The 26,912-nt window shown below is 37.9% G+C and overlaps 1 protein-coding gene across 5 annotated transcripts in view; it reads left to right on the top strand.

Moving 5' to 3' along the window:
• Window positions 1-26,912, top strand: part of TANC1 (tetratricopeptide repeat, ankyrin repeat and coiled-coil containing 1) — a 285,098-nt gene that overhangs the window by 87,098 nt on the left and 171,088 nt on the right. For 4 of the 5 annotated variants that reach the window (XM_043995708.1, XM_043995707.1, XM_043995705.1 and 1 more), the window contains exon 2: window positions 4,112-4,193. In XM_043995708.1, coding sequence (XP_043851643.1) covers window positions 4,133-4,193 — 61 coding nt within the window. In that variant the 5' untranslated portion in view covers window positions 4,112-4,132. Of the gene's footprint in view, window positions 1-4,111; window positions 4,194-20,527; window positions 20,624-26,912 lie in introns of those variants that run through there. The other variant, XM_043995709.1, reaches the window with a different exon arrangement.

The following is a 26,912-nucleotide window of genomic DNA, read 5'->3' as shown; positions in this document are numbered from 1 at the left end:
CTCCCAAATTTTCTTCACATAACACTTGGTTTTTACCTTTTCAGAAGAACTTAACTGTAAAATCTTAAATTATATGATGTCTACTCCTTTGTCTTATTATCTACTAGACTATAATCTCCTTGAGGACAGGGACCATGTTTTAGTTCAATTCCTTGGCACTTAACATAGTGCTGCTCTGTATATAGTAGTTAATTACTGAATGAGTTGTTGAAGAGGCTAGAGAAGATGAAGAGTTTGAATGCTTTTTGTTTACTTAGGATTTATTCCACCACCCTCACTCTCCCACCTTGCAGGAGGTTTTGAACTAAATTTCATGTTACTTATAATACAAAAAGGGATAACTAACAATAAAAACACCCAAAGGAAAGTAGAGGAATTAGATGTTGCCAGGCACCTGAAATGGATGAGTTGGTTACTACAATTGGACACTGGATTTGGCTTAAATTTCTTGGCAGCTAACATAGAAATGGAAACGTGTTTTATAGCTTTAATTTTTTGAAGGAATAAAAAGAAAGCATACAGCTTTATCTGTAGGGTTCAGGTTGAATGCACTAGTTGGTTAAGAAGCAACTAAAAGTTAAAAGCTTCTTGAACCAAGGATGTGCTATTTTCTGAAATCTGTCATTTTCATTACCAGTCTAGGAATTTGGGCTGATTTCCAGTATATTGGGGATTTTCAGGCATAAACATGCAAGGACATTGCCAAACACACTCTTGTCATCTCCCTCCCCCATTTCATTTCTTGTGGACTAACAAGGTGCATACCTCTGCCTCTTTTCTACACTTTTAAGTCTTGTCAGTCAACAAGGATTTATTAAGAGTACAGAGGATGCAGAGATGTTGTATGGTAGGGCTCCTCTCTGTGTGTGTGTGTGTGTGTGTGTGTGTGTGTGTGTGTGTGTGTATAAATAAACTACATGGTCCCTCTGAATCAGTTTACCATTTTAAGTTTTTATGTTGGTAGCTTGTGTAGTGTAGCAGGGAGGTCTTCTTAGTATTACTATTTGAAAATAAATGGAGTGGCTGTGCGTTTATTCATTATTTCATGTTGTGGGGTGCGTTTTCTCCCAGAGAAAATGGTATCAGAAAGCAGAATGTATCACATAATCTCACAGGAAAAACACCAAGAGGCCATTTAGTCCAACCCAAACTTGATCAGGAATCCTTTCTATGACATTTTCAACAAGTGGTCATCAGGCTTTTATAAGAAGAATTCCAGTGAGGGAGAACTGACTACTTTCCAAGGTACCTATCCTCTTTGTATAGCTGTATTTTCCCCTTGTATTGGAAATGCTTTTTTTGAACTAAGTTTGTTTGTTTCTTTCTCTTTCTTTGTTTCTTCCTTTCTTTCTTTTTTTTTTTTTCTGCAGGGCAGTAAGGGTTAAGTGACTTGCCCAGGGTCACACAGCTAGTAAGTGTCAGATGTCTGAGGCTAGATTTGAACTCAGGTTCTCCTGAGTCCAGGGCTGGTGCTTTTTCCACAGTGCCAACTAGCTGCCCCTGAACAAAGTTTTTTTTTAACACCTGTTTTCAGATACTTTTATTCTTATCTTGTATATACTCACCCTCCACAAATAGCTATATAATTCTTAGATTTTTAAGGTGACTTCTATCTGAGACTACCCCAAGTTTATCTTGTATGGATCTTGTTTGTATATAGCGAGCCTGATGCCGATACCCGGCTCAGGTTCAATTTTGGAACAAAGTGAGACACTTGGAAGTTATTGAACAATTTATAAGTTAATAAAAAGAGGTTTACTTAGTCCTAACATAGCAAGACTAAGTAGCAAGGATACTGTAGCACTTAGTTTCTATCGACTGGCCCCCTTCTCTCAATGGAATGCATCTGGTCCATAGGCCAGGGTATGGTAATGTGGTGGTCTTCAGATATTTACCGAGTTGGAGGGACCCTGATAACAAATGGGTGGGACTTCTTATGCCCTTAGGTACCTAGGAAGCTGTCTAAAGGGATGCAGGAGCCAATCAGTTACCAACAAATCCCTATTGAATCTCTTTGGTAGGAGAGAGGGGATACCTGGTAGATACTGGTTCTGTCATAGAAGGTAACCCTAGTTGGTTCTTCAAGGTTGTATTAGTGGAGTGGGAAAGTGTGATGATGGACTGTGTTTCTGGGGTCTCAAGAATCTCCTAGAAACATTGAGAGGGCTCATCACAGGAAGGTTGGCCAAAACAAGTGATAAAACCAAAGGGACTATAGTTTTTATCACTGTCAAAAGTACTTATACCAATGAAATAATAGATATGTTGAAGTTTCGAAGTACTTGAATTATGTATTTACCTTCCATAAAACATTGTAGTTTGTCTATCCTTAAGGAATTAAGACTTTCAAGGAAAAAAAAAACTGGCAAACCCCCCAATAAATTGATATTTGATTTAGCTGGGGGTAAGGAGGAGATAGAGGAAAAGAAAACTATTATTAGTTAAAAATAATGAAGGGGGTGGGTGCCAAAGAGGTTTTTTATAGCATGATGGTAGAGTGAACCATTGGATCTTGGCAGGGGGCAGGATTTAAATGCTGGCTCTGACAGTTACTAGCTATGTGGACACTGGGCAAGTCATTTTGTCCCTCTGAGTTCCCATTTCTTTATTTATAAAATAGTGATTATGCTTGGACTACTTCTGTCACAGGATTGCTGTGAGGGAAGTGCTTTGTTGACTATTGCTGTTGAGTCATTTAAGTTGTGTCCGATTCTTTGTGACCCCATCTGGGATTTTCTTGGCAAAGACACTGGAGTGGTTTGCTGTTTCCTTCTGCAGCTCATTTTCTAGATGAGGAAACAGAGGTATTCAGGGTTAAGGGACTTGCCCAATGTCACACACCTAGTAAGTGTCTGAGGACACTTTTGAACTCAAGAAAATGAAGTCTTCCTGACTCTAGGTCTGGCACTTCATCCACTGCACCACCTCACTGTCTTTTGTGGACTATATAGTGCAATAAATGTGAGTTTCTATTATTATTATTTAATCTCTAAATAATAATAATAATATAACTGCATTAATGGTTAGTGTTAGTTTGTTATAATTAATAGTAATTATTTTAAAACTAACCATTTTCATTTGTCAGTTAACAGGCATTTATTACATGCTCTATCCACAGTTTAAGATGCAGCATTGTAGTGGGAAATTTGCTGTTAGTTCATTGCTGTTTCTGCATCTATTTCCTTTAGATTAGTGGAGAGGAGGGCAATGAGTAAAGAGAATAATTTCATGCTGAAATAATGTCCTTTTGTTTGTCCATTGCCAGAGAGTAGGTGTCTGGTTTCACCTTAGGAATGGGCCTTTCTGCTGTTTTTACAAGCACAGTAGAACCCCGTTTGGAAAAAAAAATGCAGCTCATTATTGCACAGATTTGGCTTGGTGCCACAGGCCACTTTGCCCTCTACCTCCTAAAACATAACTACTGCATATGATAAAATCCTAGTATCTCATTATTAGCTTTAAGCAAGTTACTTTCTTTAGGACTTTGTTTCCCTGTCTGTACAAAGACCATGTTCTCCTTGATCCCTGAAGTCCCCACTCAACCTAGAACTTCTAAGGTGTTACCTTGGCCCCCAGTGTCAGTTCTCCCCATACTCATTTTGAAAATGCTAGCAGATGTTTGCTCCTGAGAGATGATCTTTTTTTTTTTTGGTGGCATACTTTAACAGAGCCAATAAATTAATAAAATTGCTTCAATCTTTTATTTGTAATAATCGTTGGTAGCTTTTGTGTTTCATATTCTCCCCCTTTAGTAAACTTGGGTCATTTTTGTGCTAAAGTATCTTACAGTAACTTACCCAGGTTTAGCCTTGTAACCTTAATTATATGTGGAATGTCGAGAATGCCCAGTGTTGTTTTCCTTTATAATGAGATAGTGAGCCTCTAATCATTTTATTCAAATATTAAAACATTCTTTGTTGCTTTAGCATTTGGCTTGCTGCTTAACTTATTCATGGAAAATTAATGTAAAGCCTGACATATTTTATATTTAATGACCTCTGAGTATTTTGTTTAACATAAGAAATATCTGTTTAAAGACAACGTTTAGGTTACATTCTAACATACACTTCCTTCCCCCCTTCCTTGTCTCTTCTCTGCCTTCTCTCTTTAGGGAGCAAAAAGTCTAATAAAGATGTTAAAAGCTGTATTGAAGAAGAGTCGAGAAGGAGGAAAGGGAAGCAAGAAAGAGTCAGGTATGTGTGTGTGAGGAGTCTCTCTGTCTCATTATGTCTCTTTTTTTGTCTCAGTCACTCAGTCTCTAGTTAGTTTACTGGGGAAAACAGTATACTATATTTTGTTGTTGTTGAGTTGTTTCAGGCATGTCTGAATCTTTGTGACCCCTGTTGGGGTTTTCTTGGCAAAGATACTGGAGTGGTTTGCCATTTCCCTCTCCAGTTATATAGTGTGTACCATATACTGAACAATACTCCAGTTATCACCCTCTGTCTCTCCAATAGCTTTGGTTTTAAGAATCAGATACATTCCTGACCCTTATAGATTAGATTTATTTGATCCCCTAACTCCTGCTGCCCCTCATTTCCTAGGAACATTGAGCTCCGTAAATATTTACATATGCATATATCTCCCCCCAATAGAATGGAAGCTCTTATAGACCAAAGATGGTCTAATTTTTAGGATTTATGTCCATTAGCACAGTGCTTGGCATTGAGCAAGCACTGAATTGATGCTTGTTAAATGACCTCAGAGCACAGGCCCATATATTTAAGATCACCCAGGGTAGATGCTTTTCTCAGCTCAAACAGCTGAGAAACTCCTGGGAGTAAATGCTTTATTGAGTTCAGAAGGCATTTCTCGGTCCAACGTGAGCAGTGACTTCTTTGAAAATTGAATCTAGAGTAAATGTACCCAAATTCTAATTCTTCCTCAGGAGAACTGATAGAGGATAACTTAAAAAGTCCCACAAGATCAGTTATGCAGATTATAGATATCTATGACCTGATAGTAATGTATAATCTATATCAAATTGCTTGCTGGCCTTGGAGAGGGGAGGGAACGGAGAGTGGGAGAAAAATTTGTAACTCAAAAAATATCTTTACAAGTAATTGAGAAAAATTAAAAATTAAAACAAAAAATCCCAAAATAAAACCAAAAAATCATGATATCTATGACTATAGGTGTTTAAAAATCTAGTTTCTAGAAAGTACCATCTCTTTCCCTTGTGTCAACAGATTTTATATATTGAAGCAAATGCTGGCTAAAAAACAGTCAACAACCTCTTTTAGAGGATCAAGTTTTCCCAGAGCAGGTGCAGAACCACTTAATGCTAGCTCGCTAGTTCCCCTTGTAATGAGAACTACTTAATTTGGCTTGAGTTTCATTCCTAATATAGAATTTTGTCCAAATATACATATATGCTCTGATACTTTAATGACCTTAAAGGTAGGACATGCCAGAAAGAGTCTGTATGATGGACCACTCCAGCAGCTTATTTAAAAACCAATTTGATAACCTATAGAATTTTTATAGCACATTTCCCTTGCCTAGGGAATACCTACTGTTTACCTAAAATATGTAATGAAAATATCTTATACCTAATTTACTTGAAAAGGGGAGGGTGAAGGGAAAGAAATGAGTTTTTATATGATACCTACTATTTGCCAGTCACTGTGCTAAATGTCATTTTACAAATATCTCATTGGATCCTCACAATGACCCCTCAAGGTAGGTGCTGTTATAATCCCCATTTCACAGTTGAGGAAACTGAGGCAAACAGGTTCAGTGGCTTACTTAGGGTCACACAGCTATTAAGTGTCAGAGGCTGAATTTGAATTCAGATATTTCTGATTCTAATCCTAAGCACTTTATATAATTATGCAATCTACCTGCCTCCAATATAGTGATGATTCTCTCTATGAACCTCTCATAAAAAGTGTGAGTAGGTAGAAAACATGGTGTTGAGGTTAATGTGATCCTTCTGGTTAACTGAGTTATAATTGAAATTGTGACCAAAAATTCATAAAATCTGTAAGACAGATGTATACCTTATAGGCTTTATGAGTTTTGGGTTATAATTTCAATATATATAATCAATATGATGATGCACAAATAACACTAAAAGTATTCTGGACACATTCCAAACACAAAAGCCAAACTCTCTTGGATTTAGGAGACACTTGACTCAAGGGACATCATTATGACTGTTAGTTCTCATGAACTAATGTGGCTTAGTGGATTGAGTTACAGGGCTCAGGCTGGAAGAACTAGGCTCAGATCCTGCTTCAGACACTAAAGAGCTGGCCTCAGTTTCCTGATCTGTCAAATGAGGATAACAATCAGTAATCACTTCTGAAGAGTTTGCCGTGTACCAGGAACCATTCTAGGTGTTGTGGATCCAAAAACAAAAATGAAGAGCTTACATCCTTTCAGATAATAACATCTACCTTATTGCATTGTTGTGAGAATTAACTGGCGTACATACGCATGTATATAAATGTTTATACACATGTATATGTATATAACATACACATGTATATAAATGTTTATACACGTGTATATGTATATAAAACACATGCATATACATGTTTATACACGTGTATATGTATATAAAACACATGCATATACATGTTTATACATGTGTATATGTATATAAAACACATACATATGCATGTTTATACACGTGTATATGTATATAAAACACATGCATATACATGTTTATACATGTGTATATGTATATAACATACACATAAATATAGAATATATTGTAATATAATATATGATGTATATATACACAGCTTTGGAAACCTTAAAGTGCATATATTATTTATATTTGTGATGGAACTTTTATTCATTAGAAAGTTATTCTTGTGACAAAAAAATTCTGTTGTTTTTTTTTTTAAACTGGAGATTGAAGATATTGTACTGAATAGCTTCTAAACTATATCAATGAAACATGAACTGTGTACTAAAGTTGTAGCAAAATTTGAAAAGGGGTCTGTAATAAATGTCTTAATTTTATAATAAACTCAAAAACAAAGGTCCTCCCCTTTTTCTTTTTACAATAAGAACAGGAGGAGAGAGTTTGCCTCCTTAACTTCTGCCTACTAGGAGCTAATTACAGTTGTTAGTGTGAAGAGAGGCCTAATACAGAATCTATTCTCCCCCGCTACTCCCACATAGACAACAGACTCGTTGGACACTTCTTTCTCTCTCCTGGGGCTAGACTGAAGCTTCTTTCACATTAGTTCCCCAAACTCTGTTTAAGTAAATCAATCCCAGTTTTGGTTTACCCCACCCATCCTGGGAACTTGCTTGATTGCTTCTTAGAAGCCTAGCCAAATTAAGTCCCAGGATGCACTTGGGTTGGTGGCCTTGGGGCAATTTTGCCAGGGCCCAACTGATTCTAGGGCCACTAAACATACCCCTTTTTTTTGTTTGTTTGTTTGTTTTAGTTTCAGCCAAAATTCTAGTCTTTAAATTCTTTTAAAGCAGACAGACTCATTACTCTTCCTGTTATACCCTTTACTAGAACCAGACTATTTCTTCCGGAAATAACTAGTAACTGGTAATAAGGCTTTCAGACTAGGCAGACAATAGAAATATTTTGAGTCTGAAACATTTCCAATTTCAAAGCATATGCTTTTGGATTTTTTTTTTTACCCTTTTAAGCTAGTCCCATAAGAGAATGTTACTGTTTTTTCTTAATTCTTTGTAATAATTTCCACACTGTAGTTTTCCACTAATACAAACCAACTTGGGAAAGCAAAGGGAATATTTCTTATAAAACACGAGTATAGAATATATGACTTTTAAAAAAAACAACCCAGGACCAGTTTTTCATAGTTTGAGAATAAAGATGTTAGAATTTGACTTTTACAGAGAAGTAAGGGTAGAAAATACATCTTAGGGAAGACTTTGAATTTGGACATTTGGATCTTAATCTTTTCAAATGGGAACCATTAATTTGGTTAAACATAGTTTTTGTATATGAATATACATACAGTGAGAATACGCAAACTTGGATAAGGGATTTCCCAGAAAAATCTAGGAAAATCTAATTCTACTGTTTTTAATTAAAACCAACTTGCAAGGATTTGCAGAAACAAAGAACGTTTTAGCTTTTCAAAGGTACTTCTTTATGTCTAAAAGAATTAAAATCAGCAGTTTCATTTAACCAGAACTGTATCTCCTATCCCAAAAAGATACTTTCACTTTAGAACTTGTGAACTACCTGGTGAAATTGAGAAGTTAAAATTCACTGAAAGTTATATTTAGAAGCTCTAGAAAAACTGTGTGTTCCTCTTCTAATTCCCACCTTTCATTTATCGTTAGTGAATTGTATTTTTTGAAAAAAAATTTAAGAAAAAAAGTTGGTTTTTTGAGGCAGCTGGATAACATGGTAGAGCAGGCACCAGACCTAGTGTCAGGAAGATAGGAGCTTGAGGCTTGTCTCAGACACTTATTAGCTATGTGACCCAGATCACCTAGGCTCATAACCCAGGGGTCATCTTTAACTCTTCTTCTTTCCCTCCCCCTCTCCCTCCCCCTCCCCCATCTAGTCTGTTGTCTAGTCCTGGTGATTCTACTTTCATGATGTATCCAGCACAAGCCCCCTTCTGCTCTAACATTGTAACCACCCCAACAGGGGCAGGCCCTCATACCTCATTCCTGCACTCTTTTTTTTTTTTTTTTGTGAGGCAATTGGGGTTAAGTGACTTGCCTAGGGTCACACACCTAGTAAGTGTAGTGTCTGAGACTGGATTTGAACTCAGGTCCTCCTGAATCCAGGGCCGGTGCTCTATCCACTGAGCCACCTAGCTGCCCCATTCCTGCACTCTTACAGTAGTCTGCTGGTAGGTCTGTCTGCCACAAGTCTCCCCTCACTCCAATCTGTTTTCCACTCAGCAGTCATGATGATCTTCCTGAAGTCCTAAAGTGGAAGGTTGATCATGTTACTCCTTTATTCAACAAATTCCAGTGATTTACTATCACTTTCATGATTAAATATAAAATCCTGTTTTGGGCATTCAAAGCCTTTCTTAACCTGCCTCCTCACCCAGGCTTCCCAGTCTTATAACTTATACTCTCCTTTAATTCTCATTTTTTCCTTTATTATTATTATTATTGACAATTTATTTGATCTATGTCTATATTGTTTAGTTGTTTTACAGTCATGTCTGACTCTTCATGCTCCCTTATAGAACTATATTTATTTATATCTCTAGTTTGTAGTTAGTTGTTTACATGTTATCTCCCCCAAATAGATTGTGAGCTCCTTGAGAGCAGCGACTGTCTTTGTCCCTAATTCCTCTTGCTTAGCACATTTCCTGAAAGTTTGCTGATTGACTGACCTGGGTAAGCCACTTAACCTCTCTCTGCCTCAGTTTCCTTGTCTGTTAAATGGAGATATGAACTCTTACCTTATAGTATTATATGAATCAAGTGAGATAATACATGTAAGGTTCTTTGCAAACCTTAAATTATTATGTAGACCTTAATCATTATTATTTCATGTGAATAGCTGCTTGTGAACCATAAGAGGGAAAAAAAAAACTTTATTTAGTTTTGAAATTTCACTTGGTATTTTTATATGTAATTATTTTTCAGAGGTTGCTTACCCTAAGACTTACCATTACAATTCAAATGTGAAACTTTAAAATTGCTTGCTTTTCTTTGCCTCTTTGAGAGCAATACTTTTGTGTTTTCTTGAATTTGTTCTTTTCATTGGAAAAGTTTATTAGTTGAGAAGAAAGGCCTTGCATTTGGACACATAAGACTAGATGCAATAGAAAATACTGTAATAACGTATAAAAACTTTAAATTGCTTTGGGATAAATGTGTGTGTGGGTTGTGCTTTTCCTGCACTGTCCTATCAGTGTGAATGAGTGTTAATAATTCCCTTGACCTTGCATCAGGCTGGAGGAAAACAAGAATCAATATTATGAATCGATATTATATTGTAGTGCTCTAAGGGACTGAGAGAGGTCATCTGTTTTTGCTTTTTGTTTTTTTAATGACCTACTTTTGCATAAGACCTTGACCTAAGCTAGTCTTGAACAGCTAGCATGTTTTTTGGTTTTGTTTTTTTCAGGAAGGAAGGGGAGGGGGAAATCTATAGGGAATTATACTGATTATATCATTCCTTTCTCAAGGACCTAAATTCCTGGCTTACTGTATATTTTCCTTCTCTAAATAGAATCAAAAGAGTTGGATCTCACAGGTCATGGAGTCTAACCTAGACCTGAGTTGACATTGAATTTGTAACAGTCCTAAGTGGATAGGGGTTTATCCCCTCTTGAAGATTTCTGTTGATAAGGAACTCATATACTGTGTCTTACCATAACCCATTCTACTTTTGGACAGCTCCTATTGTTAATGTACTATGGGGAGTTGGTTTGTACCTTTCCATTGATTTTTCCCATCCCTTCCCACCACCGACCCTCAAATTCCAGGAGATAAAATATGGAAGGGTCAGGTAAAAGAGAAAACAAGGTGTTAATGCCCTGAAAGAAGAGCAAAGAAGGATTTTCACTTTGTTAGACCCTTATAAGGTTTTAAGTTCTTCCTTGATGGAAATAGAAGAATAATTTGTCATTAGTTGGGAAAAGAACAGATATGCTCAGGCAGCCTCAAAAAACTAGCAGTTGAACTTCTGGCTAAGATGGCCGCCTGAATGGAAGCAGACAGGTCAGCTCCCATACACCTACACAACAAAAAACCTAAAAATGGCACTAGCAAATAGTAGTCAAGAACCTGTGATAAATTATGGTAAAAGTCAATCAGAAGGCCACAAGTAATAGGAAAAGGGATCTGCTGGGAAAGCCAACACTAGTACACGCAGAGAAGACACTTCTTCTTGAGGTCAAAGGTGAACCTGAGATACCTAGAACCTGCAAGGCTCTGCATCTAGATGCAGCAAGAGAAAACCTCAGGGTAGAAAGAGACTGACAGTGTGACTGGGAACGGCAATTTAAAGTTGTTCAGTCATGTCTGACTCTTCTTGACCCAGTAGACTATAGCAAGCCAGTCCTGTCCATGGGGGTTTTCTTGGCAGAGATACTGAAGTGGTTTGCTATTTCCTTCTCCAGTAGGATAAGACAGACAGAGATTAAGTGACTTGACCAGGCTCACACAGCTATTATGTATCTGAAGCTGGGTTTGAACTTGGGTCTTCCTGACTTGAGGCCCAGTGCTCTATTCACTGAGCCAGCCAGCTGCCTCTTAGTGCTACTAACTTCATCTAATATCTATTGTTTCGGCCTCTCATTCTCATATTAGATTATAAGTTCCGCGATGGCATCATGTTCACATTCAGTCGCTTTTTTTCAGTTGTGTCCTACTCTTTGTAACCCCATTTGGGATTTTCTTGGCAAAGATGCTGGAGTAGTTTTCCATTTCTTTCCTTGAGGGCATTGCCATGTGTTATTTCATATCTGTATGCCTAGTACAGAACATATGGTAGGCACTTAATACAACTTTGTTGAATTGAACAGCATTCCCCACTGCCCACAGTCCATCCCATTATTTATAGCTCCTTTGCTTTCAGAAAACCTCCATCTTTCATTTCCTAAAGCTACACATGCTGCCTTACCATGATTACTGTGCTACTGGATTTAAAAAATACAATAGTCTGAATTATAGCTTTCTTTGACCTCTTAGAAGTTGGCATGGTGGTTTTTTCTCCCATTGTTAAACTATCCTCTCAACTTTTGCTTCTTTTTATTTAATTTTAACTTTTATTTTCCTTAAACTGAACTAGTGGAGGGGTACATTTGCTGGCAAGATTCCATTGATCTTTATCACTGCCCTCATGAATCCTCTGGTAACTGTCATAAATATGATGATACAGTGATTGTCAAACTTTTTGATCCTAGGATTTTATACTCTTAAAAATTGAGAACTTAAGGGCTGTTGTTTACATGTATCATATCTGTCAACATTTACTGTATTAGAAATGAAAACATCTCAGTATTATTTTGAAAATAATTTTGACATTTTGAAGCCCCTGAAAGGGTTTTGGGAACCCCTCAGGGGTCCCTGGACTATTCTTTGAGGATGACTGCTCTAACCTGCTAAGTGGATTGAAGTTTCACCCAGTAAGGTGTTTATTCATGTCAGTAATTTACATGTAATTTGGTTTTTGGTTTTGGTGAGGCAATTGGGGGTTAAGTGACTTGCCCAGGGTCACATAGCTAGTAAGTGTCAAGTGTCTGAGGCTGTATTTGAACTCAGGTCCTCCTGATTCCAGGGCCAGTGCTCTATCCACTACGCCACCTAGCTGACCCATGTCAGTAATTTAAAAATCTGGTTTGAATGGATCAAGCTGAATTAAAAAATCAAAAAATGAAATACAACTAATGAGAATAATAACTGTTTACTGAATTGAATTGAAAAAGGTACATACATATTCTATGTTAGAATTCTCTGAACCTTGAAACTAACCTTAGGGGCAGCTAGGTGGCACAGTGGATAAAGTACTGGCCTTGGATTCAGGAGGACCTGAGATCAAATCTGGCCTCAGACACTTGACACTTACTAGCTGTGTGACCCTGGGCAAGTCACTTAACCCCCATTGCCCCACAAAAAGAAACTAACCTTAGTTAGGCACCTAGTAAGTGCCTATTATGTGCCAGGCATTGTGCTAAGCATTAGGGACACAAATATGAAAAAGACAGTACCTGCCCTCAAGGGGCTTACAGTCTAATAGGGAAAGGCTACTCACTAAAGAATGCTGAAGGAGAGAACGAAGGAGTTGCCATGGAGCAGAAGTCAAGGAAGGCCAGGTGGGAGTTGAGAAGATGTCTGTCTGAATTTAAGTGTTTTCAGTTAAATTACTTTACAGTGGAGGTGTGGAATTTGTCCCCAATCAAATGTTAGATTCTTTTGCTACAAGATTATTAGTAAAATGATATAGATGCATACTGTTAAAGTAATAATTCACTTTATGATATTCTGAACCCTTGATGAATGTTGATGGGAGTTTGCCAAAGTGGGATCACATCTATTTTTCTAGCTGGTTCCCTAAGGTTCATTCCTTGATCATCTTGTTATCCTCTTTCTCCCTTGGGGGAATTTCATTCACTTTTTATCCCCAGATAATTCTATAGATTACCATGGAGAAAAGCAGCTCAATGTTTTTTCTTATTTGACTTTTAAGTATATTCCTCTCAGTACAAAGAGAGGAAGAAAAAAAAAAGTGGAAAATAACTTATGTCTTCAGGGAGCTAAAAACCCATATGGTGAGATGATGCACATATTTGTAGAAGAGCTAGGAGGGGATTCTTACTGAATGTACAAGTCAGTTTTGAACATGGACAAGTGGTGAAGTAAGAAGAGCATTTAGGGTGAGAAGCAAGAGCTTCATGAAAGAGGTATTAAAAGCAGGCAAACCTTGAGCACAAGGAGGAATCTTCAAAATGGCGGCCTAATATGGACAAAGGCATTGAGGCAGGACTTGGACGTATGGCATGTGTTGGAGTGTTTAAAAAAAATGGGGATAATAATAATCTTCAGTCAGGTTGAACTTGTATTCTAAAGTCTGAACTCGACTGCTCCTCCTTCCACTATTTCCTAACATTTTGCAGAACATTTTTTAAATGCTCTGATAAAAGAGAAATTTAATACCCTTTAGATTAAATTATTTCTGCTTGTTTTGTTGCTTAGGAGACATTTTTGGAGTCAGTTTACAGCATCCTACCAAATATCCATGGCTCAGCAAGACAGTCATTGCACTAAATTCTTAAATAATAATCCACAGCCACAGAAAATGGGCAAAGCAACACGGAATAATCAGAAGCAGCTCCATATTTTCTGGATAAAACAAAGCATCTTTTGTTGCTAGATATTTAAAAAGGCACCACTGAAACCCAGGCTGTAGCTTGGAATGGGATGAAATCTCAAATTCAGCTTTCATACTGATGGTTTTGAACTGCAGTTGTCAGTTTGTTTTTTCCCCCCTCCAAATTCAAAGCCCATCATCATCCAAGGATTATAGGTACAAAGCCTCCAGGTTAATTTAGTGTATGTACACTGCAGCTCCCATTCCCCCCCCCCCCTCCCCTTACTCCAGTCACTCGATTAACACTCTTTATTAGTATGTCATATTGCCTGTGTTTAATGTTTGGAATAAGGTAATGAGGGTTCCATACAGGGGTTGGTCCAGATGATTTCTGAGACTTTTTCTAAGTCCCATGATTACAAGGGAAACTGCTAAATATTCACTATTTGGGTCTGCTTAGGACCTTGATCAGTCTAAAAACAAAACAAAACACTGAGTTGCTATTTCTTGGAACCTGATTAAAAAGTTATTGGAACCTGCTCTAATGGAATAATTGCTTTCCATTAGAACAGCTACCCCATCCTTCATTCTCATCCCCACTTCTCCCACATCACCAACTTGCTAGTCAGTCAATTGCTGAAAACTTTCTTTCCCTTCACATCACGGAATGATGCATTGTAGATGCTGTGCTACTCAGTATCTTCCTTGATATACATTCCAGGAAGGTCTAGGTCGGGAGTTATTAAGCTTTTTTGGGTCTCTTTGGCAGTCTGGTAAAGCCCTTCTCAGAATAATGTTTTTAAACAAAAACAAAAAATTACATAGGATTACAAAGGAAATCAATTCCATCATAATACAGTTCTCAAGATTTATTTTTTAAAGTTTATAGACCACAGAGGAAACAATCCCCGCTGTAGGAGTTGGGTGACTTAAACTTATTCTCTTGCTTTCTCTTCCCTGTTATAGGTTAGGTGCTTCTTTGCCTCATTTGAAAGAGGAGATAGGTGAATCTTGAGGTGTGTGTGTTTTGAAGGGCAGTATTTAGTAGCATCATGGCAATTGGAGAATTCTGGGGGAACCTTCATGTTTGCTGAGAGACTAAAGGAACTGCAGCATTATTTTAAGGGAGACAGAAGATTAACGATACTGTCCCAATAATGTCATGTGGAAGAATAAATAGTAAGCTCAGAAAATTTAGAATGACCTGTTTCTTTTCTACTTGGAGTCTAGGTTTTGGTTCCTTTCTCTTAATAATGATGACACATGGTAATTCCTAAATTACCTACAAATACCAACAAATTCCTCAAGTTCTTTTGACTAAGTTGCACTTTTTTGGAAAATAAAATGACTTTATAGGTCACTTGGAGAAAAGCTTCCTACATTTATAGCTACTAGACAAAATTTCCTTTATACTAATTCAATTAAAGGTTAATAGGGCTAACAGGAAGCAAAATTACAAAGTCTGGTATTTCCATCTTTCCAGATCTCTTCTTTCTACATTCTTTTTCCCTCTGAAGACTGACTCCTCTCCCAAATTCAGGCCCTCCGTCATCCCCCCCACCCCACCCCATGGTTCCACTGCTTGCTTGTCCTCAAGCCTTACTCATTTTTAAAACAAAGAAAGTGAATTCATTTTAAACTTGTTGAAAGACTTCGATTGAAACTTGGAATGAAACTTATTCATATCAGTTTATTGCCTGGGTTTGCGTTTAGGTCCTTTTGTTTCTAATTTTGGAATAAAAAAATATTGGTGCCCCCCCCCTCCCCCATAGTATCTGCTGCTATTCTGGGGGAAGAAATGTTGAATAATCAGGAGGCTGCTTTTGAGGACAAACTTGGTTTCTGCCCTTTTTACGCTTCAATTCTCATGCAGATTTTATTTTTAAAAATCAATCATCAAGCATTAATTAAATGCTTACTGTGAACCAGGCACTATGGTAAGTGATGGGGAATTAAAGTCTATCTCTCTTTTTTCTTTTTTTTTAAAGAGAGGCCATCGGAGAAAAGGATGGTTTATAAAAGATGTTGCTTGAGTTTGATGTGCCAGGGTTGAAGCTGATGAGGCTACCAGCACCCTAGTCCTTACTTGCCAGAAAAGCTTTTCCAAGACCTGAAACCTACTTTACCCTAACTCAGGCTTCTTTCTTCTTCACTTTTCCCTTTTTCCTGGGCATTTCCATTCTATTCTCTTAGGTAACTTCCTTACTGTACCTGAGAATGGGTCTAGTACCCTCCCCATCCCTCCTACCCATTCCAATGGACATAGTTTATGTTTTCTGAAATACTTATTTTGGTAGTATTTATTTTTTCCTAACGTAAATATATCCTTATGTTCCCTGGGCTATTTTCTCCCTCTTTTAAAAATGAATTTTATATATTGGAATGAATCTTTACTATCTGTAAAGGTATAGGGCATGTTTTAACAGAACTTTTCTTTTGGTGTGCTAGGGTTGAAGGAGGTGAGTTTGGGTAAAAGTCCTTTGTCACTTGTTTTATATGACTTTATTAGCTCCTTGTAAACTCGTGTCCTGGTGGGGTTGTTTCTGGGAAGAACAGAATTGCCTAGTGTTTGAATTCCTTTGAAAACTTGAGTGAAATCTCCTTTTTACAAGAGTATCTTGAAGCTTTGGTTACCAACTTCCTTTAAAAGCTAGTTTTAGGTTAAACTAAAGATGGATTTATTTTTGTAATGGAATGGTGCCAGTTTGGGAGTTTGAACTTACATACCACAATGGATGGTTCCCTGTAAGACTGTACCACTGATTGTGGTGTGGAATTATGGAGTTTTAATATCTAATCACAGAGGGGCATACCCAAGAAGGTGGAAAGCTGAGGGTGGGAGGGATGAGGCACCGAATATCGAATTTAAAACTGTCTCCTATTTTTATTAGAGTATTGTCTTTTTTTGTCTTTTTTCCTTTTTTTTTGCAGGCAATGGGGGTTAAGTGACTTGTCCAGGGTCACACAGCTAGTACGTGTCAAGTGTCTGAGGCCAGATTTGAACTCAGGTACTCCTGAATCCAGGGCCGGTGCTTTAACCACTGTGCCATCTAGCTGCCCTAGAGTATTGTCTAATGAGACCAAAGCTCAGAGAGCTAGTAACATACATCCTGTTATCTACCTTGACTTTTTTCATCCCCACATCTATGTGTTGCTTTACATGTTTGTTTTTTTTAAAGAGAAAATTATATGCAAGTTCTGTAAAAAGCATCTCTTTGAAGAACTCTTCTTTTCCCTGAACATAGTTTAAAATAGTTAATCCTAATCCTAATCTTGGGAAATCCCAAAGGGTGTGAAGTTCCTCACAGCAAGATTAAACTCATTTACCTATTTTGAGGATGGATGACTGTGCAGCATATACTTATGTGGGATGACCAAGTTAAGACTGAATCAGGAAGAAATAATAAGCTAACTGAAGTCCTGACTTACTTTTATGTTTCCAAATAAATTTGTTTTATCTAAGTTTTTGTATATTATTTTTTTCTGCTAGCAAATCTGTTCTTTCAGGACATATTATCCTTGAATGTCCACATTTTTTTTACTTTTATTGCCTAGAAGGGTCCCAGGCTTAATGATTGTTTTCACATAATGACATGTATAATCACAGCTAAGCTAATATGATTATATTTTGTATTGCATTATAAATGGAAATTTGACAATGCATATTCTGATTGTTTTCTCCTCCAAGGAGGGTGAAGGAAGTAAGTTTAAGGAAGGTCCCAAGGTCACACTGCTAGAATAGTGTCAAATCTACTGAAAGATCGGCAGTTGAAGTCAGTTCCCAGCTGCATTTAATTTTTACAAAGTTTTAGCATTCCTTGAAAAATGGGGGTTGTGGATATAACATTGAGCCAAAGGTAGCTTGGATGAGAGCAGAGCCCATATTGTAATCCCTTGAGTTTTAGGGAACCAATTCCCTGCCTGAAGTGTTCAGTAATTGCTGACTCCAGGATTGACTAGGTCAAGTTTTAAAGTCAAAATTGATTGAGGAACCCCAGGTAGCATTATATAATGGAGCATTAGACTGAGGAAGACCTGTGTTTGTATCTCTCATGGACCTCAGATGGTCATCTCTGGTCAAGCCGTTATCCTCTCTGAACTTGTTTTCTCATTTGTAAAATGGAAATAATAATAGTACCCAACCTACACAATTATTGTAAGGTTCAAATGAGATAATGTAAGTAAAACATTTTTTAAATGTTAAAGCACTCTATAAGTCAGCTGTTAATTTTTGTTAACAGAATGCTGAAGCTTTGTGAGAAGCAGCAATGTGATGAATACCTGCTTTTTTTCCATAGACTATGATACAAAGCAAGGAAAGGCCCCCTTTTCTCTTATTTTCCTGCTTATTTGAGAACAATCACACACTAGGCATTCCATGATAGTCAGTGCCTTTTCCTCCCATACCCACTTAAATCTAGATTTAGAAGATCTGATTCTTCTTTAGGTCCCAATGAACACAATTATATCTCTTTAAGTGTGAAAAAACTAACAAGTACAGGTGAGAGGAAAGGGTCAGTGGAGACTTTTTTCCTTAGCAGCTATTTGAAATTCCTCACCCCATTAAGGAATGATGTGTTGGTGCCCAGGAAGTGCCTGCTTTTGAGGGATCAGTCAACTGCTAGAATTTGCATGTGATGACAATCTTGGTAGTGAAGTAGTATTCCAAAGCAATGAGTCACCTCAAGTGATGATGGCTAGGAAGTCTTGATTTATAGTGTCATTGATGCAGACAGACCACTTTGATGGTTTTGGTTCTTGTCTGGAATTGTTATAGGTCTCTGAATTACTGGTAGCAACAGAGGCATGCTAAAAGGACTAGATGCACATCTTGTTACCCAAGTTCAGGCTCTTGTTACCACCCACCTCGACTATTAGACCTCGTTGACTCTGTGCCCGCTCACTTCCCACTCCATCCTTATGCTCCCCTTTTTTGCTGGGGGAAAAAAATGTCATTGGCTCCCAATGGCCCCATCAAGTTCAAACTTGTCTGCTTGACTTTCATGGCCTCCTGCAGAGTCTGCTTTTTCAGGTTTTATCCAGTGCTATTCATCCCCATGGCTGGTGTACTGCTACCTGTTTTCATGTTTGTCTTAGCGTCCCTAATGGCTAGCAAAATGCCTGGATAATGGAGGTGCTTGAATACATGTTTAGTGAATTCAACCAACTTGACCATGCTGTGTACCTTCTGTTCTCTGTGTCGAGATGGCTTCCTTTGCTGCTGAATGCCTAACCCATTGTTTAAAACCCAACTCGTGGGTCACCTCCTCCCAGAGGCCTTTCTGGGTTCTACAGTATTCAGTATTATTGTTAACTGTGTTGGTGTCATATCCCCTGGATAATGGAATGTCAGTTCCATGAGCGCTGGGGCCCTGCCATACCTATTTTGGTACTTCCTCCATATAATAACTGCTAAATAAATGGTTGTATGTTGAGTTGAACCTGATTCATATTTTCTTTTTTGACTATTTGTTTTTTTTCAGAATCATAAATTTTCAAATCTTATAGCCCTGCATGTTTCTAGATAAGCTATGTATAGGTTTTTCCCCGCCATAGTCATTATACAGCCCTCTACCCAGACTTAAGCCATTTTAGTCACTAAATCTCTTTTGTTTTAATATTGGGAGGAGGCCAGCTGCCCCCAGAAACTTTGATCATAGATGTGTTATTGATAAAACAGAGAGCCACTAGAGCCTCAGACATCAAATACCATCCTACTGCCATCAGACATCACTAGCCAGTCATGTGGTGATTCTCATGTGAATTTGTTGCTTTTCAGAAGTAAAATAGGATGTCTTTGATTTCCTTGAGTGTCTTTTGATCTGGTCTTGAAATCTAGACCCAGACCCAACAGGAACAGTCCTTCGGTTTTCATTTGTTTTTTATTTGAAAACAGCTCCGTTTGTATTCCAGTCTAGAGCCAGAAGGTGCCCTCTGTGTAATTACTGCCAATCCAACAGAGTATGGGCTCCTTTGTATGAGTTTTGTGTAAAGCCATCTTAATTCCTTATTGCTAAGTGAATACCCACAAGGAGTTTTATAGATTGGAATTTTAAACAGATAAACGTATGTGTCATGTTTGATTTCCTACCCTGAAGCTCATCTGGTGATTCATTTATTCTTCATTTTTTGAATTGAGGATTAGCTGAAGGATTTTGTTAGGCTTGTTAAGGTTCAAATTCGACATTTTAAAGTGTCAAAAGTCCTACAAATTATTTTTTGTTGCAATCAGTCTCAGTTCTCTAGATAGGTTTGGATGATGTTAATCTGATTTAAGCCTTTGATTGCAGCATCCTTTTATGTGACTGAGATTTGAGTCTTTTCTCCTCCCTTTAGTCTGTTCACATATGGTTTCCATGGTTATTCTGACCTTTTTGTGATGCACAGTCCATAGGGAGGAAGTCTTCGTTTATATACTTTTTTTTTTCAGGGTGGGGGTGGGGTACAGCAGCACAAGAAATCTTTGGCCAATGGACATTTTTAATAAGCAGATAAGAATATTGCAACTATTTTCATAGGTCTGTAGTTTCCGATGGCCCTCTTGTTTCCCTGTGGAGTTTCATAAGATCAGGAACTGAGAAGGAACCTTCAAGATGATTTTGTTCAAGCTCCTCAATTTACAGACTTGGAAATGAAGACCTATGAGAAATAAAGTGACCGTCCAAGGTTTTCCATGAATGAAATATACAATTACCTTTTTAACTGACCATAACATCGAAGAAATCAGAAAAGGAGAATGAGTCTCATCAAAAGGTGTGATTTAATCACATTGCTTTATGACTTTGGCAGCTCCAAGAATTTTTTTTTTCCATTGTTGTCTCTACAAGATCATAGGATGGAAAGCTGAGAGTGGAGGGGATGATCTCTTCTGATTTTTCCTTCCTTCTGGTTAGTAATGGCTGAAGCTTTTAGAGCAATAAGTTATTTGATCTGCACTGTCTTTGTTCTTTACAAGTATTCCATAGTTTTGGACAGAAATGTCCAGCCTGGTACATAGCAGTAAATCACCACGCCTACAAGACTGAAGTGCTTGAAGGAGTAATGGATTTGGAAGCAGAGGTTCTGAGTTCAAATTATATCTCTGCTACTCACTATGTAGCCCCATCAGTAAAATTTGTGGAATGGACTAAATGGCTTCTGATCCAACAAAAAGAGCAGCAGTAAAAGCAAAATTAATCCCAAGAAGGAATGTTTCCCTGTTGGTGTAATGGTTTATGCTTTGAGCAGTTTATAATAAAGACACTGTGCTTTACATTTTAAGTAAGTGGGAATAATCTCACATTTGTAGACCATAAAGTACTCAAAATAAAACTATACCCTCATGACTGCCTTGTAAGGTAGGTAGATATTAATGAATACTGTTAATTATTCCCATTTTACAGAAGGAATGAAGTAGACTTCAAAGGACTTGAAAGGACTTGCCCTGAGGTCATAGAGCTTGTAAATATTGGATCTGGGATTTAGACCCAGGTTTCCTGACTCAAATTCCAGACATTCTTGCCCCTTCTTCAACTCTTATCTATTTCAAAGTGAGATGTATATGGATCCTGGTAGAATTGGAGCTACTATGAGGGAAGGAGGGAGAGAGCTACAGTGAGGCAGGAATGGAGAAGAGGGGTGAATAAGTAAGTAAGTAATAAGAACCTTCATGTGTTTATATGTCTGGGGAAAGTGTGTGTGTGTGTGTATAAATAAATACATACATACGTACACACACACACACATATATATATGTGCACACACACACACACACACACACACACACACACACACACACACAGTATCTTGACACCATAAAATCCCAGGGATGGGGCCCTTAGAAGTCATCTAGGGCACGGCTAGGTGGCGCAGTGGATAAAGCACCGGCCCTGGATTCAGGAGTACCTGAGTTCAAATCCGGCCTCAGACACTTGATGCTTACTAGCTGCGTGACCCTGGGCAAGTCAACCCCCATTGCCCTGCAAAAAAAAAAAAAAAGAAGTCATCTAGAACACTGTTTCCTTACCACAAGTAACTTTTATCAGGCCATACATTTTTACTCCTCTATACCCTCTTCATACCCTCCCTCTCTATCTTAGTCCTGCTTTTCTTACACTCTGGGTTCTCTTGGCTACAGATCTTGCTGTCTGAGCTACAGACAAAGCAATTTCTGAGTGTGCCCTAGGATGGGCTTTTCCTTAGAAGAAAATGTAAACATTTTATTTGTCTTACAGTATTGTTTAAGTTGGGAAGTTCTAATCTTGTCCAGCCTTCCCTATACTAACTTGGGGCATGGGTGTGCCCATCCTATTCTAAAAGTTCCTTTTGGAAAGACATTGTATGATATCAGTTGACAAAGTCCAGGTCTTCACAGTCTTCTCCAGAAGAGATAAGTTTCAGAAATAGTTTTAAATTCTAAGGGAAAGCAAAAGCTTGTTGGAATGAGAGGGAAGACTATTTCAAGTGTGTAGTTGTGGTTTGGAGGAAGCTCGTTCATTTGTTGATCATCTGAAAATCTTGGAGCAGTGAGTGTAAATGTGTGACTGTAAAGAAAGCATCATGACTGTGATTGTGGCAGAATTGGTTGTGGTTAGAATGATCTTATTTTGATTTCATGTGTATATTGGTCCCCCCCCACCCCCCAACCCCCAGGGCAATGAGGGTTAAGTGACCTGTGCAGGGTCACACAGCTAGCATCAAGTGTCTGAGGCCAAATTTGAACTCAGGCCTTCCAGAAATCCAGGGCAGGTGCTTTATCCACTGCACCACCTAGCTGCCCCGATTTCACGTGTTTTTATATTTAGTTTTTTAAAATTATAAACTTAAATACAAATTAAGATGAGAATATTTTCATATACAAGGTTAGAAATAGAGTATTACAAACTTTGCAGCTTGCTTTTCCTTTTTTTTTTTTTTTTTGGTGAGGCAATTGGGGTTAAGTGACTTGCCCAGGGTCACACAGCTAATATGTGTCAAGTGTCTGAGGCTAGATTTGAACTCAGATCCTCCTGACTTCAGGGCTGGTGCTCCATCCACTTCGTCACCTAAGTGGCCCTTGCTTTTCCTTCTATGCATTAGAAATTCAACCTGTAACTTTCAAAGCTGTCTTGGTTGTCTGTGTTTCCTACTGGTTTTCCCTATGTTTTCTTCTATGCATTTTAAATATGCTTTAATGACTCTTCTTTCTTTTTTTTGTATCAACATTGCTGAGTCAAGGAAGACAAACTTCAACATTGCTTGTGTCTGAGAATGTATGTTTTGATCTGTACCTTATGTTGGTAACCTCTGTGTTAGAAGATGAATAGCATGCTTTATCATTAATCATCTGGCATAGTATTTGGTCATTACATTCAACAGTTTTTCTAAGATTCTTGTGTTCATGCCTCCTTATTAAAAGTTATCCCTTTATATTTCATTTGTAGGTATAATAGAGAATAGCTGTCTTTTATGGGGCTATTGGATTGAATTGATTTGATTTTTTAACTTAATATTCATTTGTCTGTATGTAGTTGGTGGGAGGGAGGAGTATTTTCTCCATACTGATGCTTTCACAGCATGAGTGGTGTTGCTCAAATGTAGAACACACAAAGCTCTAGAAGCTTACATTCCTGTTTTGTCTTTGACCAGCCAAGACTAAAGCAGTATGCTAATATGGTTAACGGCAGTGGGAAAATATTGACATAGTTGCTAAGGCATTTTACCAGACTTGTCATTGAGGCTGCAGTTTTTGGAGGCAGAGCAGTGATTCTGATGGTGGTGGTAGCAGAACACAGCCAATAAAATGACAGGAGACCCTGAAGGGAATGGGGGGGGGGTGGGAGGTGAGGGGAGGGGGGGCGGAATATATGAATGTATTTGCGTGTGCGTGTGTGTGCATACATGTGCATGTGTTTTGTTGTTTTTTTCCTTTATAAAACTAAAAAGAAGGTGGTTAAATAACCACAAGCGCAGAGCTAATTTGGTCTGTGTGTCTTGTCTATAATGTGATTGGTATTGGTCGTGTTTCATTTCAATAGTGTGCTTTGTAGGAAAGACATCTAAAATGCTCTTCAGATACTTGTTATCCATGATACTTTTCCCCCTCAGAATGTTTACAGCTTGCACTTTTGCTTATAAAGTAAAACAAAATAAATGGTAGCAGTTCCCTCTTACCTTTCTCTTTGCCTGGCAGTGCTGCTGGTTGGCAAACAGCTTTGAAGATGGTTGAGCCAGAATTTGGATTTGAATAATATGAGGAGGTGTTGTACTGCTTACAGCATTGTTTTCCAAGCCCTCTTCTCCCCACCTATTTCTCCACCCCCAGAATGTCAACATGTCCAATATGACAGAGTGTTCTTGATGATTATCATTCACAGAACCCTGCTTATTAAAATATTATCTGCCTTTCATCAGTACCCTTCATTAGGTTTACCTAATTGTGGGAAGCTTTATTACTAAGTACAAAGAGAATTCCGTACTCATTCCTTGCATTTCGGGAGTTTGTAATGTGGCGTGGAGACACTAAATGAACTGCTAGAGATGGGCAGCTAGGTGGCATGGTGATAGAGATGAAGCTGGTTTTGAAGTCAGGAAGACCTGAGTTCAAATCCGGTCTAAGATCCTTACTAATGCTGTGACCATGAGCAAATCATTTAACTTTTGCCACAGTTTCTTCATCTGTAAATTGGACATCATAATAGCACATGCCTCTCAGGGTTATTGTGAGGATCATAGGAGATAGTATTTGTAAAGCTCTTAGCACAGTGGTGCTATAAAAACACTAGCTATTATTATTATCACATGGGATAACTAAATACCTAAATAATTGCTAGCATTTATATAATTCTTTAATAAAATTGCAAGGTGCTTTAATACATTATTCCATTTTTTCTTCACAACATACCCTGCATAGAGTAGGTGTTATTGTTATCATCTCCATTGAGGAACCTGAAGCTATGAGATATTAAGTCATTTGCCTAGGGCCACACAACTAGTGAGGCAGGATTTGAACTCAGGTCTTTCTGGATCTTAAGTTTAATCCTTTGTTCACTGGACCACCTAGTAGCTTGAATAAAAACATAAAAGGAGTGCTGTATCTGAATGGGGTATGTGTGTGTACACACAGATACACAGATACACACACACACACACACACATATATATATATATATAAATACACATTATGTACATATATATGCAGACACAAGATATATGTGTATATATACAATATAGGCACATTCATTTATCCATCATTTCTTTATTTATTTGTTGTTTCTTCTATTATAGGCCTGAAAAGAAGGTGTTTAAGTTAAATTTCACCCTTCCCACTTTTGCTAATTTTTTTTTTTACAGGGCAATGGGGGTTAAGTGACTTGCCCAGGGTCACACAGCTAATAAGTGTCAAGTGTCTGAAGCCAGATTTGAACTCGGTTCCTTCTGAATCCAGGGCTGGTACTTTATCCACTGCGCCACCTAGCCGCCCCCTCCCCCCCCCTTGCTAATTTGGTCTGTTTGTGCGTGTCTCTATAATATGATTGAAGTGTGTGTGCATGCACGTACATGTGTACACGCGCAAATATGTTGTGTACACATGCATTTGGTATAAAGAACAGCAAGAGCAGTTTGCTGTCTAATTTGGGTGGAGGGAAGCAGTCAGGAGTTTGATGAATATGTTTCTAATCAATCCAGAAAAGCATTTTAAGGGAGAGCTTAGGTTTCAGAAACTTTTGAATTATGGAAGTAAGAATAATTACAATCCATAAACTACCATTTGTTGGGGTTGAATGAAAGACTCTTTGAAATGATATGATGCTGTTAGATCGAGAGGGCATTTGAACAACAGAGAGAAGCAATGATGGTATAGAGAGAGGGGAGGGGGGATAGAATGATTGATTGACTTGCAGGAAAGAGGTTGAGCAGTTGGTAGAAGAGTTGTGGTGCATCAGAAAACCTAAAAGTTTGGGGAGAATGCCCACTAGGCTATTGGATGCCAACTGTGTTAAGTGAATGTACTCCAGGATAAGTTTTGCTTTTCTTTATTTTCTTCCATATGATCATAGCTCTTGAGCTGGAAAGGACCTGGGAGGCCTCTAGTTCAATTCCCATTTTACACAGCAGAGCAAAACTGTTCTTTTTTCATAGTAAATGATATCTAGAGGAAGTAGTGAAGGGAAGATGCAATGAGTATAATAACCTTTATTTACAATTTGTGGGTAATTTTAGGACTACCTTAAATATAATGAACATGTTGTGGCTAGTTGCTACAAATCATTGCAATGTTAAAAAGACTAATAGAGTAATGATGGTTAGAAGTAGGTTGTGGCATATTTTCAACTATGACCTACCTGTGCATGTGAAATGAACCAAGACAATGGCGTCAAAATCAGATAGAAACAGGAGTATTAAACTCTACAAATGGATTCCTACGGACTTTGAAAACCATGTGTTTTATATATATTATTACATCAATACATTAAAATCATATAGGAACTACATCTTAGTCACTTGGGATGCATGATGTTGTACAGCCATATGCTGTCCTGGAAATTAACCAATCATACACCTAGTCTGAGGCCAAATTTGAACTTGGGTTCTCCAGACTCTAGGGTCTGTGCTCTATCTTCTGTATCACTTAGCTGCCCCCTTATAGGAATTTAAAATTAAGAATGATATGAAGATATTAGAACAACTCTGAGGTACCACCTCACACCTATCAGATTGGCTAATATGGCAAAAAGGGAAATAATAAATGTTGGAGAAGCTGTGGAAAAATTGGAACACCAGTGCATTGTTGGTGGTGCTGTGATCTATTCAACCATTCTGGAGAGCAATTTGGAACTATGCCCAAAGGGCTATAAAACTGTGCATACCCTTTGATCCAGCAATACCACTATTAGGTCTTTATCCCAAAAAGATCATAAAAAAGGAAAAGGGTCCACATGCACAAAAATATTTATAGCTGCTGTCTTTGTGGTGGCAAGGAATTGGAAATTCAGGGGATGCCCATCAATTGGGGAATGGCTGAACAAGTTGTGGTATATGAATGTGATGAAATACTATTGTGCTGTAAGAAACAATGAGCAAGTGGATTTCAGAGAAACCTGGAAGGACTTACATGAACGGATGCTGAGTGAGATGAGCCAGAACCAGGAGAAGACTATACACAGTATCAACAAGATTGTGTATTGATCAACTGTGATAGACTTGACTCTTCTTAGCA

This window comes from Dromiciops gliroides, chromosome 3 (genome assembly GCF_019393635.1).
Source record: "Dromiciops gliroides isolate mDroGli1 chromosome 3, mDroGli1.pri, whole genome shotgun sequence".
In the NCBI taxonomy this organism is placed as follows: domain Eukaryota; kingdom Metazoa; phylum Chordata; class Mammalia; order Microbiotheria; family Microbiotheriidae; genus Dromiciops; species Dromiciops gliroides.
Note: the sequence above shows the minus strand (reverse complement) of the source record. Positions and strands in the feature narration are given on the sequence as shown.